At 37.4% G+C, this 19,995-nt stretch overlaps 2 protein-coding genes across 2 annotated transcripts; one reads left to right on the forward strand and one right to left on the reverse strand.

Moving 5' to 3' along the window:
• Positions 1–7,463: 7,463 nt before the first annotated feature.
• On the forward strand, positions 7,464–7,916 carry LOC104218061 (RING-H2 finger protein ATL20-like). Its single transcript, XM_009768459.1, has one exon. It carries the CDS (start codon positions 7,464–7,466, stop codon positions 7,914–7,916), a length of 453 nt encoding a protein of 150 aa, XP_009766761.1.
• A 7,684-nt stretch (positions 7,917–15,600) lies between these two features.
• LOC104218060 (uncharacterized) lies at positions 15,601–19,669 on the reverse strand. The gene is made up of 3 exons (XM_009768457.2): positions 18,854–19,669; positions 17,229–17,799; positions 15,601–15,961 (listed from the first exon to the last, which is right to left on the reverse strand). The coding sequence occupies exons 1-3, from the start codon at positions 19,519–19,521 to the stop codon at positions 15,815–15,817; spliced, it is 1,386 nt and encodes a 461-aa protein (XP_009766759.1). The 5' UTR covers positions 19,522–19,669; the 3' UTR covers positions 15,601–15,814.
• Between the last annotated feature and the right edge of the window lie 326 nt (positions 19,670–19,995).

Genomic DNA, 19,995 nt, shown 5'->3' on the forward strand with positions numbered 1-19,995 from the left:
CTTGGTTCTGCTGAGTCTTCTCAATAGTCTCTATGATCTTGGCTAACTTATATTCCAAGTTAAAATTCTCCTAGCTAACTTCAACGAGGGTGTCATGGCGAGAATTTAAAAACGCCCAACTCACTTTAATGGCAGTTTTATCTTTAAGGATCTCATAATCTATTTCCCAGTCAGCAATTTCATTTCTTAACTTTTCATTTTCAGCCAAGTCAGATTCATATGAACTTTGAAGAGAAGCGTGGGAAGTCTCTAAAGAGCAAACCTTATCAGAAGATACCCGGAGGTCTTCTTGAGTTTGAGTTAAATTCTGCACGAGTTCACCAGCATATGCTTCTTTTTCACTCAAGAGAGCTCTCAACTCTCTAATTTCTTCACTTGCCTTGGTATAATTGCTCGGAAAAAGAGGTTTCCAGATGAGCCTTTTCCTTACTTTCTTGATTTGAAGAAGCCTTTTCAACTGTTAACTCTGAAGTCAAAGCCCGTACCTGCTGCTCTAAGGTACTTTTACTTTCTTCTAAAGTTTTCATGTCGATCTGAAGACTTTCACACTGTTCGTTCCAATTATCCGCCTCCACTTGGTAGTCACGCACTAATTGCTCTGAGAGGGAAACCTTTTCATCATCTCTGTGCCAATTAGATTGACCTAAAAAAAAGGGGAAAAAATGAGAATCCTGAAGATAGAAAAATGACAAAGTAAAGCTTGAAAAAGGAATACCTTTAAAGAAGCATGCACTATATCATTCATCAAGACCACAGAACTATGGCTATCAAGCTTAGCTCTCTCAACTGGACCAATCAAAGGCTTTAGCCACATGTCAGCTTGACCTGATTTCCTTGAAAGGTTACCTTCAGCGGAAACTTCAATGGTAACTCGCCTCATAGCACCACTCCTACTCGAAGAACCAACTTCTGTGTAAGGAGCAGTTGAAGGAGGAGTAGTCGAGGGAGGAACTGCGGAAATAGTCATAATAGCCTGGGGAGGAACGGTAACAGCCATGACCGGCAAATGAGGAATCACAGGAACGGGAGTAGAAAAAGAAGTAAGAGGTGCTTCATCAGAAATCGGACCTAAATTTTCACTACCAAACCCGCGGTTAAAACGTTTCTCAACTGAATCATGAGCAGCAACGAGGACTTCATCATCAGGAATCATCACTGGGGCTTTAATAAACTCAGTAAGAGGAACAGAACGAGGGGGATGCTTCATCATCAGAAATGATTAGCCTACGAGCTCGTGGCCTTTTTACCAAGAAACCCCTATCTTCCTCTTCTTCAGAATTTTGGTCACTAGCGGCTTTCCTTTTCGATGAAGAACCCAAGATTATCTCTTGGGCTCTTTCCAAAGAAATACGGGAAGCCACGACCGCCTCGCACTAATCCCTCGAACAACAAATCCTGATAAAAAGAAGGATTAAAATAAGTTCTGGGAAAAACAATAAAGAGTTAAATAAAAAATAAAAAAACTCTTACCATGAGTTTTCACTTTCCAACCAAATCGTTGGGAAAGATTCTTCCAAGATCCACCCTCCATTGGGGCTGTATTCAGTAACTTTCCTACCTAACCACGGAAATTGAGAATTTTCTCAACAATTCCCATGGTTGCTGAAAAGGAAAAGGAAAATGAGAATAATGATCATCAAAATTGAAGAAAAAGGTACGAGAAAGTTATTAAAAAAGAAAACTCACGTGCAAAATTCCACTTCTCGGGGAAGGGGACATTTTTATCACCCACTAAACCAACAGTGGGGGCAGCAACAAACCTGGCGTACCAGCCACGGTCTCTATCATCTTCTGGACTAACCATAACTCTTTTGCTCCTTGATACTAAAGTAAAAACACATGTGAAAAAGTCTGGGAGTGTAAAGGTGAATTAAATGACCAAAAGTGAAAGGCACACCGACCATGTTAGTCAAATGCCTCAAACAGGCAACAACCTTCCACACTATAGGGCCAATTTGACTTAAGCAAACATCGAAAAAATGACATAATTTGAGAATAACAGGATCAATAGCAGGTTTGAATCCTAATGTGAAAGGGTATGTATAAACAAAGGAAAATCCAATTAAATAAGAGGTGATTCTTTGATTCGCGTTGGGAATTATGATAGGGAAGTCATGACTCCAATGACAGTCTTTACAAACTAAAGAAATCAGACCCTCTGTGATCAGAGTTGGATAGATATCAGCACGATCTAAAGAGGATACTTGATTCCTAAGGGACTCCCTATCATTGTAGAAAGATAGTTCGGCAGGAACTATTTCTTCTACTGTAGGTTCACGAACAGGTTCAGCGGGTTCCTTACCCCTAGAAGAAGATCTTTGTGAGAAAGAATCTCTGTTCTAAAGGAAGGACTGGAACTAGATGAAGGAAGAGAAGAACCACGTATAGAAGAAGACCCTAAATTATGAAGTCTACCTCCTCTTCTACTCTTGCTAGGGGCAAGAGGAAAGTTATCAACTATGGGGACTCTTCTAGGGTTAGAGTTTGGTGAAGACATGATAGTATGAGGAAGAAGCAAACAAAAATTCAGGAATCGAATATTTAGAGAACTTTAAGGAATAAGGATAAAGACGAAAACTATGTTTATACTAGGAAGCAACCGTCAAAGGAAAATGAGCAATGATGGAAAGGTCATAATGAGAACTGTCGCTTCGTGATTAGTGAAGCCGTAAAAAACCTTAAAAAGTGCTGCAAAGTTGCAAAGCCAATAAAAGGGTGCCACGTGTGATAAGCATTAAATGGAAGCGACAATTGAAGCGTCGATTTTACCGTAGCATTAATAGCGGCAACATTCCCGCTTTAATAATATTCACTTCCTAAATATTCAATTAATGAATAAATGGCAAGTGGTGGGACTATTTGTATTGGAAAAATCGAGTTTACATATTGAAGTGATTGGAAGATGACGTGTCATGACACAAAGGCTGGTCAAAGAGTGATGATTGTCAAAGAGGCACGAGTTGCAATAGATACGAGCAGAAGGTACAAGTAGAGGCACGAGCAGTTATTCAAAAGACTCAACGCTCATACCTATTTATAACCAAAAATCAAGGAGAATAAATCTGACAGCATAAGAGAGTACAAATACAGTATTTAATAAGCAGTAAATACTAAAAACGTTAGAGAATCTATATTAAATTACAATGATTATGTAATGTAGCATTTAATGCCTTTAATTGTCTATAATGGCCTTATTATGACAAAGGCAAAACGTATATCTTTAAGATAACTATAAAAAAGAGAGAATGGATCATTTGTAAGGACACGAAAGATCATCTGAATATACTAGTTTACTTTGTTCTCTTCTGTCCATCTTATTGTTAGCAAAATTACTTTCCTTTATTCCGTTTTGATTATCAGTAACCCGTGTTTTTCTAAATTAAAGCTTTGACCGAAATTCCACTTTTTGGTTAAACAACTACCTATACAAGTTTACACCAGAAAATACCTTCTGTCCATCACCACATTACAGTTTTCGGTGGTTGCTGGTGTTGAATTTTTTCGGCGAGGTTTTGGCATTCAAATCTGGGCTTCACAAGTAGCAAAGGATGAAAGAAAAACTAAGAGAAGCATATCATGGCTATATAAATAATATATATGTAATATGTATGTATAAATCAAATTATTAAAGTGCTTGACGAAAAAGTAAAATAACAAAACAATAGTAAAACTAAATTGCCATGCGTAATAAATTAATAAGAAAGTACAACATGAAGCATAAATACGTCTAATAATTTTAAAATAACACAAATTGTTGAAATATCTTAAAGACGAATTTGTGGATAAATACCATCAACACAATACCACCATGGAATGAGCACAACACCATGGAATACTATAAGAAATATCTTAGTCTTCCTCCCCCAATGGAATGAGCACAACAAAGTATTAATACCACCATTAAAAGGGGAAAAAATTAAAAGAAGATATGCCAAAGTACAAGGTACACCATAATCTACATTGTATCTTATAAATTTTCTTGTAGTATATATGTAAGTATATATTGTATGTTATGTGTATATATATATATATATATATATATATATATATTCTTGTAGTATATATTGTATGTTATGTATATATATTATCTTTTATATTTTCTTGTAGTATATATTGTATGTTATGTATATACATTACCTTATATATTTTCTTATAGTATATATTGTATGTTATGTATATATATTCCCTTATATATTTTCTTATATATATATATATATATATATATATATATATATATATATATATATATATATATATATATATATATATATATATATATATATATATATATATATATATATATATATAGTATATATTGTATGTTATGTATATACATTACCTTATATATTTTCTTGTAGTATATATTGTATGCTATGTATATATATTACCTTATATATTTTCTTGTAGTATATATTATATGTTATGTATATACAACAACAACAACAATAACAACAACGACCCAGTATAATCCCACAAGTGGGGTCTGGGGAGGGTAATATGTACGCAGACCTTACCCCTACTCCGAAGGGTAGAGAGGCTGTTTCCAGGAGACCCTCAGCTAAAAAAAGCAACAGGAGCCGATATATTAGTATCATAAAAATGCATATTAAAATAACAACAATATAAGAGATATGAAATACAGAATATGAAATACGAAATAGATGGCTGGTATAGTAAAACTAGCAGGTAAAGCCCTGCATCAATAGACGACCAATGACATTCTTAGTCTAACTCCTAACTGGCTAGTCTCACTCTATTGTAATGTAGAAATATTCACAACTCTCCCCTAACCTACAACCTTAATGCTCGACCTCCATAATTCCCTGTCAAGGGCCATGTCCTCAGTAATCCTAAGTCGCGCCATGTCTTGTCTGATCACCTCTCCCCAATACTTCTTAGGTCGTCCTCTACCTCTCCGCGTGCCCACTACAGCCAGTCGCTCACACCTCCTCACCGGTGCATCAGTGCTCCTCCTCTGAATGTGCCCGAACCATCTGAGTCTTACTTCCCGCATCTTGTCCTCCATGGGGGCCACGCCCACCTTCTCTCGAATATCTTCATTCCTAATCTTATCCATCCTTGTATGCCCGCACATCCACCTCAACATCCTCATCTCTGCTACTTTCATCTTCTGGATGTGTGAGTTCTTTACCGGCCAACATTCAGTTCCATATAACATGGCAGGCCTAACCACTGCTCTATAAAACTTACCTTTTAGTAACGGTGACACTTTCTTGTCACACAAGACTCCCGACGCTAACCTCCACTTCATCCACCCCACCCCTATACGGTGTGTGACATCCTCGTCAATCTCCCCGATCCCCTGAATAACCGATCCAAGGTACTTGAAACTACCCCTCTTGGGAATGACTTGAGAGTCAAGCCTCACTTCAACTCCCGCTTCCGTCGGCTCAACTCCAAATTTGCACTCGAGGTATTCCGTCTTCGTCCTGCTCAACTTGAAACCTTTAGACTCAAGAGCATGTCTCCAAATCTCTAGCCTCTCGTTGACGCCGCCTCGTGTCTCGTCAATTAGAATAATGTCATCAGCAAATAGCATGCACCATGGCACCTCCCCTTGAATATGATGAGTCAGTGCATCCATCACCCTTATATATTTTCTTGTAGTATATATTGTATGTTATGTATATACACTACCTTATATATTTTCTTGTAGTATATATTGTATGCTATGTATATATATTCCCTTATATATTTTCTTGTAGTATATATTGTATGTTATGTATATACATTACCTTATATATTTTCTTGTAGTATATATTGTATGTTATGTATATACATTACCTTATATATTTTCTTATAGTATATATTGTATGTTATGTATATATATTCCCTTATATATTTTCTTGTAGTATATAATGTATGTTATGTATATATATTCTCTTATATATTTTCTTGTAGTATATATTGTATGTTATGTGTATATATTGTATGTTATGCTATTTTTTAAACTTCCAAACGGTCATAATTGCAGCCCAACAACTATAATTTTAATTTTTGGAAGTTGCTATTTTTTTCTAATTTTTTTTTTTTAAAAAAAGTAGCCCATCAGGCCCGTTAGGCCCGGTAAGACCGGCCCAGGCCCGCCAGCCGGTCCGGGGCTTAGCGGTCCCGGGCTCGTGGGCTTTTTTACCATACCCGGCCCGCCACGGGCTTTTTGCACCATTAAGGACCGGCCCACCAGGACCGGCCCACCAGGACCGGCCCACCAGGCCCGTTTAGCCCGTTAGGACCGCGGGCCCGGTCCCGGTCTCGGTCCCAGCCCGGCCCACCGTACAACACTATGGTTGTATTTATCATCTTGTTCTCTCCTCTACAAAAAGAAATGACGCCATAGCCATCATAATTAAGCTTCCTCTATTGAACTAGCTATTCCAAATTCTTAGATCTCTGTATTCCGCCATAGCTAGTTTTTAATCTTTATTCCAAAGATTTCTAACAAAATCATTAGAACTGAAAAAACAAACATTGCCGCAGCAACTTGTCCTTCACACATCATAGCTAATATAACCAGCTGTTTTTAGAACTTATTGTTGCAGAAGCTGATAAATACAACCATATATATGATATCAATGCTCATGTCATATCAATTTCTTCATATCAGAAATTGTATAAACCAAGAGTGGAGATAAAGGTCTTTCCAACTGAGGTTGGCTGCTAACTCTGAGCGTTTAAGAAAATTAAACACTGCTGATCTAGAATAAATTAATGAAGCCATCTCCATACTTAGAATATGGAATTTGAAAGGTTAATCTTCCTCCCCAAAAATAGAAAACTTCCGCTCTAAAGCTGAAGTTCGATAGTTACAAAACAAAAACTTCTGCTCTAGAGCTGAAGTTTGCCCGTTACAAATAAAAACTTTCGCCAGTTATAAAAACAAAAACTTCAGCTCTACAGCTGAAGTTCGCTAGTTACAAAACAAAAACTTCAGGTCTAGAGCTGAAATTCAGGCCCGGCTACTAGAATGCTGAAGTTTTGCGTGATTGTCTTTGCTACTTCAGCCCCGTTTGCTGAAGTTATGCGAAAAAGCGGGTACACTTGCAATTTTTTTTGCAAAGCGGACACAAATTAAAACATGACACAAAAAACGGGTATAGATGCAAATGCCCCATTAAAAACGTAATTCTTTCAGTTTTAAACTCTCGTCCCAATTTTGCATAAAACTGATTAACTGTAGTTAAATCGTCCCATCAAATTAAAAGAAAAAAAAGTGTGGCAGGGGTAACAGTGACTTTCCAATTTATTTTATCTATTACAATAAGCGTCACACAACAATAAAAGAATCTCAACTGGATGATATAATATAGCGAGCATTGCACATTATTGAACAAAAAACTTTTAACTAGTACTCGATCATAACTAGTTGACTTAATACATGGTATATTGATGATCTGGCTGGTAATATATATAAGGATGCGATTCAGTTGAATATTCCAGAATCAATGGCAACTCATCAATTAATCATCTTCGTTCTAATAGTTACGCTATGTCTTGTTGTACCAACCATATTGTTAGTACTCTGTATAGTATTTCGTTTTCGCGCTGAAGGCATTCACCGGCAACATCGACAAACCAGCAGCGGCGGGACCACCGAGTCAGCGGCGGAATCCGGCACCGGCACCGGTCTTGATGAGTTTACGATTCAGTCATACACAAAAATAGTTATTGGTGAAAACCGGCGACTTGTTCCGGCTTGTAAGAACGAATCAAGTTGCCCAATATGTTTGGCTGAATACTTAGCAGGAGAAATAGCAAAGTGTATGCCTGAATGCCAACATTGCTTCCATCTTGATTGTGTTGATAGGTGGTTGAAGATCAATACTACTTGCCCTGTTTGTCGAAAGTCTCTCCTCTTCTCCAAATTGCATAATGATAACCTCGTCCCCAATTTGTAGCGTTTTCTTTTATATCCAACTTTATTGTCATTATTTGCCTTGTACATAAACTTGGATCAGTGGAATTCTAAAGCTTATCTTCTGTTCCAAATTGATGTTTATCTTTTTTATTTTCAATAGTATCGTCTATTGTATACATATTGGAGTGTTTTTGTTTAAGAAGATAGAATAATTTTAGTTAAAATTTCCGACAAAGTTGTGACGAGTGATACTCTAGGTTCAAGGTGTCTCTGCAATTGATTAGTAAACTTTTTTACCACAGTAGTTGTGAACAAAATCAGTTTTGATCTTTGGCAAATGCACATCAAGTAGATGAGAAGTAGAAAAAAGCGAAAAAAAATACACAAGTTAACAAGTAAATATAGTCCTTGATATAAAAAGGGACATATTACTTATATTAATTGGATTATATTTGGACTAAATTCTTAAATGCCTTAACCGCGTCTTGTTTTGCTACCCGTGAATATTATGTGTTAGGATCGAAATAATCAAATTTTAGCAAGCGCCAGAGTTCCAAGTGCAAACCCAACATTAATAGTTGGATCATATGTCAAGCACATGTTAATCAGTGATCCATATGCTTCTATTAGCTTTAATTTCTTCAACATTAATCAAATATTATGTTATTTGTGGCTTTGAATTATTTTCTTGTATTTTTAGGAAATTCATAGTCCCTATAGGTTTAGGAAAACTCAGATTTGGGAAAAGAAAACCTATAGTCCTTGTCAAATTGGAAAACCTTTCTCATATATGTTTGGGACATTTTGGGATCTATATATAGGGGTTGTAGTTGGGGATTCTACAGATTGTATTGTGCTTTTCTTCTCATTCATAGTGGAAAATTCTCTTTGCTTTTGCCCCGAGGATTAGGCTTGACCGAACCTCGTTAAATCCTTGTGTTGATTTTTCTTCTCTATTTGCTTTGTGTGTGATTGTGTGCTAGTTAACCCACGATATTCCGGAACAATTGGTATTAGAGCAAGGTTCGGGTTTCTACACATAATTTAGGGTTAAGATGTCTTCATCATCTTCAACAAAGTACGAAGTAGAGAAATTTGACGGAGGTTCTAGTTTCAGTCTATGGAAAATTAGGATGAAATCGTCCCTGGTGTTACAAGGATTATGGAAACCAATTGATGAGGATTTTCCTGAAGATATGAAAGAGACAAAGAAGGAAGACCTAAAGGAGAGGGCTTTGAGTGCGATCTTCATGAGCGTTACAGATAGCGTTCTTCGGGAAATTGCTGAAGAAACTTCTGGAACAACGGCATGGAAGAAGCTAGAAGATCTGTATTCTAAGAAATCGCTGACAAACCGCCTCTACCTGAAAAAGAGGTTATACAATCTCCGTATGAGCGAAAGTACACCTGTTAAAACCTTGATGAATTTAATTCAATTATAATAGACCTGAAGAATGTGGGTATCAAAATTGAGAGTGAGGATCAGGCCTTGATTGTATTATGTTTTTTACCACAGTCTTATGATACTTTTGTCGATACACTGCTATATGGGAAAGATAGCATTTCACTAGAAGATATTAGTAATGCACTAAAATCTAAAGAGTTGAAAAAGAGCTTTCCAGACAACAGAATTGAGGGCGAGGGTCTTGTAATTAGAGGAAGAACACAACAAAAGGACTTTAACAGGAAAAAGTCAACCGCCAGATCAAAGTCTAGAGCAAGGAAGCAAAACTGTTATGAGTGCTGGGAGAAGGTCACTACAAGAGAGATTGTCCTAAGCTGAAGGAGAAAAGAGGGAAGCAGAAAATAGATAATTCGGCAAATATTGTTGACACTAGCAATAATTCTGATGATAGTGATTATGTAGTGGAAGTTTGTGCTATGAGTTTCAGTCATGGGCAAAATTCTTGGGTTCTTGATTCCGGTGCTACATTCCACATGTATCCACACAAGAATTGGTTTGCAACTTACAAACAAATGAGTGGGACTGTCTATATGGGAGATGATAATCCATTACCAGTAGAGGGGGTTGGTAACATCAAATTGAGAATGTTCGACGGAATTATCAGAAACATTGAGTGTTGGCATGTTCCTCGGATAAAGAGAAATTTGATTTCTCTTTCGACTTTGGATGATCAAGGGTATAAATTTCACTCCGAGAATGGAATACTTAAAGTGTGTAAAGGCTCCATGGTACTTATGAATGGTAAACTACATTCTAAATTGTATCATCTTCAGGCCAGTGTAGTTGAAGGGGAAATTGTTGTAGCTTCTGAAAAAAGTGATCTGAATCAGTCTCAGTTGTGGCACTTGTGACTTGGTCATATGAGTGATAATGGATTGTCTTTGTTGAGTAAGCAGAATTTGCTGAATGGGTACAAAAATCAAGTTTTGAATTATTGTGAACATTGTGTGTTTGGTAAACAGACAAGGGTAAAGTTCATCAAGAAGGCCTAGCACAAGACCAGAGACAAGTTAGATTATATACACTCTGACTTGTGGGGTCCAAACAGAGTTCCCTCCAAGAGTAGTGCCAGGTATTTTATGACTTTGATTGATGATTACTCAAGGATGGTGTGAGTGTATTTTCTGAAAACAAAAGATGACGCATTTTCGACATTTGTTAAATGGAAGACGATGGTTGAGAGGCAGATAGAAAGAAAAGTTAAACGTCTTCGAACTAACACTGGGTTGGAATTTTGCAATTTTGAGTTCGATAATTTCTGCAGCATGGAGGGCATAGTGAGACACCGCGCTTGTGTCGGAACACCACAACAAAATGATATTGCAGAACGTATGAATAGAACGCTTTGTAATAGGGCACGAAACATGATTTCACACTCATGTGTTAGCAAAGATTTTTGGGCTGAAGCAATCAATACAACTTGTTATTTGGTCAATAGATCTCCATCCACAGCTATTGAGTTCAAAACTCCTTTTGAGGTATGGTCCGGTTCGCCTGCTGATTATTCAAATTTAAGAATATTTGGTTGTCCTACTTATGCTCATGTGAGGGATGGAAAACTTGAGCTGAGGGTAAAGAAGTGCATATTTCTAGGGTATGCAATTGGAGTGAAAGGTTATAAGTTGTGGTGCACATATCAAAAGACTCCAGGACTAATTATTAGTAGGGATGTAACATTCAATGAATTTGCCTCACTGGATAGTCAGAGGGAGAAGGCAATAGCAGAAACAGATCGTGGTGTCAGTGACCACATAGAGCTAGAAATTGAATCTCCACTAGCTCAGCCCAGTAGTTCTAAAGTAGAGGAAGTGGAGGAGGTGCAAAATATTGATCAAGACGATAATGTTGATGTACCTGCGCAATAACCCTATAGCATTGCAACAGGTATAGAGAAGAGAGTGATCAACCGACTGCAAAGGTTTGCAAACGTAGTTGATGGGAATCTTCTTGGATATACGAATCCAGTGGGATTTGCTTTGGCGGTTGCAGAGACCGTTGATGCGTTTGAGTATTATAGCTATCTAGAAGCTATTCCGAGTATAGAACCAAATTGACGGATTAGTGCTATGGCTAAAGAGATTGAGTCTCTTAACAAGTTTAGGTGTTGCCTAGACTTGGTTGATGTATGCGAAAATGGATAGAGCCCTTGCGAGGGCTGAGGGCAAGGTAGAGAGACGTTGTTCCTGTTGATGAAGAGAATTCAAGCCAAGGGGAAGATTTGTTATTTGTGGCTTGAATTATTTCCTTGTATTTTTACGAAACCCACAGTCCCTATAGGTTTAGGAAAACTCATTGTCCTAATAGATTTGGGAAAGAAAAACCTATAGTCCTTGTCAAATTTGGAAACATTTCTCATATATGTTTGGGACCTTTTGGGATTTATATATAGGGGTTGTAGTTGGGGATTCTACAGATTGTATTGTGCTTTTCTTCTCATTCATAGTGGAAAACTCTCTTTGCTTTTGCCCCGAGGATTAGGCTTGGCCGAACCTCGTTAAATCCTTGTGTTGATTTTTCTTCTCTATTTGTTTTGTGTGTGATTGTGTGCTAGTTAACCCACGATATTCCGCAACATATTAATATGTACAGTCCCTATAGACAATAATGTTTAGCTTGCGAGTTCACATCTCAGTAACCTGTTTCTTTATTATTATTGAGTTGAACCTTTCCAATTTGTTAACTATGAAAAAGAAAGAATAATCAATTGTATTAGTCATTTTCAAGCTGGAAATAATTAATTTCCCGTCTGACTCCCTCAATGTATTATGTATCAGGCCAGGTTTTAGGAGTGTCTTTTTGTTCCTTTTAATATTCTTCGCTAAGTTTGATAATGTATAGTTTTTTCTTGAAGCTCAAGGGACAGTGACCCTTGCATTTCTTCAAATTATATACTCTTAGTTGATTTTCCTACTTTAAACAATAAATTGCCAAAAGTCTTCTCCTCTTCTGCAAAATGATAAGCTTGATTCTTTCTTTTTCTTGCATAGTTTCATACTTACTTGTAGCTGAAGGGGCAAAAAAAAATTCACTTATACGAGACATGTCTTTTCACTTCATGCTTTGCACGTAAGTTTCGATAAACAAGAATTTTATCTTTCTTGATTCTCCCTAATGACCCATGAGAAGACCAAGCATAATACGTTAGACAGATACACTATGGTTTTTTTAGATATACTTATTTTTTTTGTTGAGATATACTTCATTTGTTCACTTTTACTTGTCCGATATTCTACTTGTCACGACCCAAATTTACCATGTCGTAATGACGTCTAACGTAGAACTAGGCAAGCCGACTCTTTTACCAAGCAACCCGATAATCCGAAATGAAGATGTCTTTAAGCTATTAATTAATAAAACTTCATAATATAAGTCAGAATAACAAAGTGCGGAAGAAAAACCCGACATCGGGGTGTCACAAAACTAGAAGGCCCATTCCCTTCTATGAAAATCCCCTAAAAAATCGCCTTCAACCGAGCTCTCTATTGAATTTTAGAATTATGAACTCAAACCCTCGTTTTGAACATTTAAAATTATGCCCAGTTATTTTCTTAATCGCGATCGCGGAAATACCATCGCAATTGCGAAGAACAACTTTGCTGACTCCTGACTTTACCCTATGCGAACGCGTTAGACACCACGCGAACGCGATGTTCTGCCTCTCACTCTTACGCGATCGCGGACCGCGATCGCGATGAACAAACGCGTGACCCCAGCTTTCGTCCACTTAACTCTACGCGAACGCGGCTTAGCCCGCGCGTTCGCGATGCATCACTTGAGGAACTTACGTGATCGCATCAAGGCACCTATTCTAAATATATATTTTCACTTTTATCATATCAAGGACAATTTTTTTTTCCATACCCACAGTATTAATTACTCATTTAAAATCATTTTCTCAAATTCATTTAAAAAATAAGCATCAATTAATATAGGTGTCATGGTAAATTATGCACTTCATTTATTATTTTTTAGGGGTGTGCAAAGTCCACGTGGATAAGTAAAAGTGAATGGAGGGTGAACTATGTTAAATCACTAGTGAACTTAATTGCTCTCTCTTCACCAAAAAGTCAAAATCTTCATAGATGAGACCTATGGGCACTGTGAGTCTCTTCTTCTTTCTTTTTCTCCATCATTTTGCCCTTAGTAGTTCTACAACATATTTCTCTTCAAACGTTTCCATTTGTGGGAATCTCACCATTAAATACCCTTTCCAACTACAATCCCAAAATCATCAAGATCAAAATCCAGGTTATAATAATTGCTTTTCCCTATCCCTATGGTGTACTGATCAAGGCAATGCACTACTCAATATTCCCTTTTCAGGAGATTTTCTTGTACTAGAAATCAACTACTCCACTAAAGAACTAAAACTCCAACGTCCCTCTAATTGTCTTCCAAGAAAGCTCCTATATTCTCTCCTTTCTTCTTCTCCGATTTCGTCTTCTCATCAGAACTACACCTTCTTCCTGTTATCTGGTTTTCGTGGAGATATTAGACTATCATGGGATGTTCATCTTGACAAATATAGAGATAGTAACGTGACAAAAAGTGGAGAAACCACTCATCCCAATGTCCCAAGAACAGGTGAAGCTTTTGACTTTTTATAACATGTTACTATTTCTTTCAACTCGCTAATCAATGAATTATACAAAATTACCTTCAATTACCTTTTAAGTGATCTAATTATGTAACTATTTTAATATTGCAAGAAGTGGATAGCTAAATGTTTTGGTGTGTCTTGTGTAGCTATCACACTAACGCATTTGCGTAGACGAAATGTTAATTAGATGAAAAGTCGTAAGGTTTAGGCTAACGTTTGTGCTTCAACTATTATGCTTTTTCACACATGCATATAACAAATTTTATATATGTAATTGGCATAAAGTTATGTGATAGCTAATTATTGATTTTACGTTGGGATATATAATCATTTTCATGAATTGACAGATAGGACTTCACGTCAAGAAGCAATCTTGATCATTTTCGTGGGTGTGTCCCTCATTCTACCATCCCTCCTCTGTTTAATCTGCGTAACATGTCGAATTTTTCTCGAATTAAGCCATCACCGCCAAGTCACGGCCGCTGCTGCTGCAGCCGCTATGGCAAGGTTAGCACCAATGCCAATGATTGTGATAGCAGGGCTTGATGACTCCACGATTCAGTCCTACCCGAAAGTGGTTTTTGGAGAAAGCCGACGCCTTCCGGGAATTAATGCTATAACTTGCTCAATATGCTTAGCTGAGTACAGTGCTGGGGAAGCACTGAGATGCATACCTGAATGTGAACATTGCTTCCATGCTGAATGTGTTGATAAATGGTTGAAAATGAATAGCACTTGCCCTGTTTGCAGAAATTCTCTTCATTCGTGATCTTGTGCTCTTCTACTTTAGCTTCAGTGCTTTCAGCTCGAATCTTATATATGTGTATGTGTGTATATATATAGTAGTTACTCTGAACTATTGAGCCCAAATCCTGCGTCCACGTCCGCTCCAAGTTGTGAACTTTTCTCTCTAATCCGATCAACGTAACAATAGTCAAACTGTGATGAACAGTTAAGAAAATTGAATATAAGTTACTACAACCAACCCCAATTTATTTGGATTTGAGGTGCATTAATGTATACTTCTTTTATTGTGATTTTGGTGTAGCACGGCAACAGCTCTTCATCTCCCTGATTCAGGGGAGTTTTCTGTGCGCGAAATCAACCACTTCAAGATTACAACTATATGATGCTCCAAATTGATTTCCAAGAAGGTTTTTAAACTTCAGCAACTTCTCTTCTCCATTTCAAGCTTTAAACTATCAAATCTACACATTTCTTAGGTGTCCTCAGGAGCTAGTGAAGAGCTGCTTCTCCAATATTGAGTCCCTTAGCAACTCTATAACTTCAATATTAACTACCACTTTAATGAATTGTATGAGAGCTATGGACAAGTGTGAAATTGATGTAACTAACTTGCCTGCCTACATCTTATCACAATGATTGCATTTACCTAGGTTGATTCTATCCTTTTAATTTCTATTTCAGAGTTTTTGGTTTACTTCCACTTCCAAACGATTTGGAAAACTAGAGGAAAAAAAGCTTTTCTAAAGATGGACAAACAAAATTGTGAATGTAACCAGAGACTATCAATAGGAGACCGTAACTTATCATGATTCTTAATGTAGTAGCCGTTTTAAAAACCAGTACTAGTTAGCTTCTGGTATTAGTAAAAACGAATCATGCAGTCATGCATATACGGCACTGAATTCACATATATCGAGACAAAATCAACATTAGTAGCCTTTTATAATTCTGAAAATGCGAACTACTATTCATCGTGCTCGGAACATGTTCTGGAACCCAGTAAAATACACTCATATCTACAATTCTACATGGCACGTCGAACAGAGAAAAAGCTGACACTTTACTTAAACATCTGGGTTTACAAGTTACAACCAGCTTCTCAAAAGCAAAACAAACGAGCACACAATTATTTCTTAGCGAGCAACTTCTTTGGAAGCATCTCCAAAGGTGTGGTTTTGAGTAGGAAAAGCCTGGCTGCACGTTCTTGCAGAGTGCCCCCACACTTCAACCCACGCACTTGAAGTTCTGATTTTAACCTCTCCATACCGAGGGCCTAACATAAAACCAAATCAAAAAACATTATAAGGTACAATAAAACCGTAAATCAGAGCGACATGACTGCCACATCTACAATTAACAACAAGACAAGCATCACTGGTGATGAGGCAACCATACAGATAATAGAATATCTCCAATGACCAAAATCACGATACACTTTCCATTAATATAGCAACTAATTATATCCCAATTGCATTCATGTCAAACAACATATAACCCTTGCACTCTTCAGGTCAGACTGATAGGAAATGCTTAGTGTCAGACACCTCCATCCTCTTGTCTAAGTAAAGACTCACGGCAGAAAGTAAGAAACCAAGCAATGCCTTAACACAGGAGTTGCCCAAAACAACAGACGCCCAACATTCGCAAAACCTTATTCCCCTTAAAACACAAACTTACTTGCAATAAGGCACATAGGTAGCATTCAATTGGGCGGAAAGCAACAGCAAAGAACCGGAAGTTAATTGTTACAAATGTTTATTCATTTTGATAGAAATAAAGTTGTTAGAAAAGCGCTTAAAACATTCCCCCACGTAAGATTTCCTTCAAACTCCTGCAAATGAGAGAAAAGGAAAATAGTCCCGCCTTTTTTGTTTTTGTTTTTTGTGGTAAGTGAAAATGGTCTTCTTATCATTTAACACTCATTTCCTTTCAAACAAAGAATTCTAGAGAATGACTTCCCTTCTCTTTTTCTGATTTTACTGCAATTTTCTCAGGAACACATTTTCCGCCAACCTTTTTAACAACCAATTGAGTCCTAAAAAAGTATATTATGTCACTGAAGAGCAATGTGACTGATTCAGCTAACATCTAAAAGGTAATAGCAAAGAGAGTGAACCATGACAAATGAGATGTTTAGAAACTCTCTCAAAGATTTCTATCTCAATTGTCTCAAGTTGGCCTGCAGCGCCAGCCAGTAGGATATAAAAGGTTTGCGACTCAAGCCTATGTATTACTCCCTTCAGCTAGGCTAATGTAAACAAGTAAACAGTTACCCACACTGTGCGGTCATTAGAGAATTTTTAGCTATCTAAAACAGAGAGCGGGTCACCCATAGGACGTCCACAAATAAGAGAAGCTCAAGCTCTATGTTATTTTCAATGTGATAAAAAACCAGCTAGTTTAAGAACAAATTGGTAGCAAGCAGGGGACAGCCTAAAGGATATGTATGTAATGACAGATGAACCACACACATGTTCTACGCAATGGAATCATATGATGTCTACTATATCATAACAATATCAGAGAATCTGCATACATACCTCCAGTTCTGATGCTGAACTAAATTCCTCAAAATTGAAAGGCTTGTTCAAGTCTGAATCCTTTGAGGTTGCATCTTCCAGAGGAACTGGTTTAGGGCTTAAACTACCGCTGGCTTCAGCAACATCATTTTCTTTCTCACCAGAGCTAGCTTCCACTACAATTGGCTCAGAACTACCAGAAACTTCCTTTCCTGTTTGAATACTTTCAGTTGCAGATGCAATATCAGTACCAACAATAGAGGCAACACAATTCTGTCCAGGTTTTTCTTGATTGTCTGGAGTGAGTGTGGAGGGACTTTCACCTTCATGCTGAACTGAAACTACGTTGACATCATTACCAAATTCAAGATTCTTCAGAGTATCCTTTTCTTCCTCGGAGCCGCTCTCAGATGTAACACCATCAACTTTCCTGCCAGTCACAGAATCCAAACTTCCCTCTGCTTCTCCATTGGAGTCTGAATTATTCCCATTATCGATGACAATGGATTTGTCATTCTCTTCCTCGTCTTCCTCACTGTCATCATCATCTAGATCCTCGCTATCACTGTCACCCATTATCCTCTTACCCAACCTACCAAAAATCACAAGCTTTAAGTTATTATTCCCTTTTACAAGGTACTAATTTTACTAAATAAAACGGGAAATTTCCGCATACAAAATGTGTATAAAAAGCGGAAAATCATCATGAAAAAGCGTGATTCTCTACAACTAGCATTCAATAATCTGATGTTTCCATTTTATAAATTAATGTGTTTTCTACCAGGCAGGTAACACGTAAAATTATGAGTGTTTATAAATATATCATTATACAGAACACTGATTACTCAAACTCACCACTTTTTAAGAACAAACTGAATAGACAAAGATTAGGTAGAAGAGAAATTAGAGATAGAAAATTCACAAACCCATTCTAGCTAAGGATTCTTATGGTCCAACTATAGAGAAAAAATTCACAAACCCATTCTAGCTAAGGATTCTTATGGTCCAACTATAGAGAACCAGCATCGTTTATCCAAATAAGTAAATAAACAAATAAAAAGAAAGAAACAGGAAAACCAGGAAAACCAGGAAAACAATGCTTTCCCTCCTTTTTCTGTCAGATTATTTGGTCTTAGAATGCTGATCTTAAGAATGAATCATTACCCTTCCCTGTCCCTGATTGCGCAACATCTAATGGGTTCCACTTCTTGACCAAGTTTCAATGGCTGTCGAAGGTGTCCTTGAGGTAATACAACTCTATAAAAGGGGAGAACTATACAAAACCAGTCGAAAACATACTAAACATAAGAGTATTACCTTTTAAAAATACTTCATTTTGAAAAACTCAAAGCACGTGTTCATGTTCTCACATTCAAATTAAACTGAAATACATTTCACCAACTGAGAAAATAGAGATGATTATCAGCTGTTCAACCCAAGATATTGGCTTTCCAAATAGCAACTCAATTCAAAACAACACTAAAGCTAAACCTATAATCACAAAGTAGTTGGCATCAGCTACTAATCCTCAATATCCACTCTGGTTTCATTCCAATACTAAATATTTAGTCTTTCGAGCAAAAAAATTATTCTTGAACAAAATGGTTCAAAAAAGAATGCGACAAGTGAAAAGTGACAGGCCTTACCATATCTTGAGCTTCTTGGGATCAGATTCATTGAGCTCAGCAGCACCTTTTCTTTTAGATGACACAAACCCCTTAAGCGATTCCCTAACAGATCTCTCTACTTCCTCCATACACTTAGCAGAATCATCCCTATACTTCTGCACATACTTATCCGTGTTACTATCTCCACTCTTATTACCCTTTTTTGCCGCTTCTTTGGCATTCTTCTTAAGGAACTCCTCCGCCATCTTCTCCAACTTCCTCTCCTCCGCTTCAGCCCTCCACTCTTCCAGCTTCTTCTCCGCATTCACATGCCTTAGCCTTCGTCCACTCATGTCCCTGCAAGCGTCGAAATTATTTGTCTTCTTCTGCCCTGCCTTCGTCGCCGCTCCTCTCAGCAATGACCCGAATCCTCCTTTACCGCCCCTCAGCCGCACCAACAAATTCACCACCACCGGAAAATTAGACCTGTTTGAGAGATTTAGAGTTTGGAGGTCGTCATGTAGGGGGTAGAATGAATTGGAAAGGAGTAGGAGCTGAAGGTGACAAGGGATTGAAGTTAGGGCTTGGATTTTCTGCTTTAGGGTTAGGGTCGAGATGGATGAGGTACTGAAATTTAGGGTTTTGTGCTTCCCATCGAGAAGTTTAACGAGGACTTGATGAATTACAGACCCTTCCTTCATCTCCATCGCCGGTTTAATTGATTGATCGGTAGTTTCCCTTTTGTGCTTGTTCGCCGGAACGTGCTTTAAACCGATGGGCGATTGGGATTGAGGAAAAAGAATTCCAATTATCGCAATTTGGACAATATATATAGAAGAGCTCGAATTCGTTATAACTTCCGGCAAAAAAATAAAGAAGAAAAACTATGGATAACTTCAAGCCGGGTCGGTTCTTATTAGTGTACATCAAAGTTCGGGCCTTTATACAAGCCCAAGTATCATCCAATGTACTAAATTGAGAAATTTTTATAAATCACTGTCTTTTAGTGGTAATTAGTTATTTATAGATACCATTTGCTATATTACGAATTGTAGATACGTTTTTTGTTATTATAAGATGTATTAGATGTATTTAAGCTATTGTATTCATGAATACAGTAACAAAAATGGGCGTGAATCAGGGAAGTTCAGCTAATCAGTTGTTATATTCGAGTGTATTCG

The sequence above is a fragment of the Nicotiana sylvestris genome, chromosome 1 (genome assembly GCF_000393655.2).
Source record: "Nicotiana sylvestris chromosome 1, ASM39365v2, whole genome shotgun sequence".
In the NCBI taxonomy this organism is placed as follows: Eukaryota; Viridiplantae; Streptophyta; class Magnoliopsida; order Solanales; family Solanaceae; genus Nicotiana; species Nicotiana sylvestris.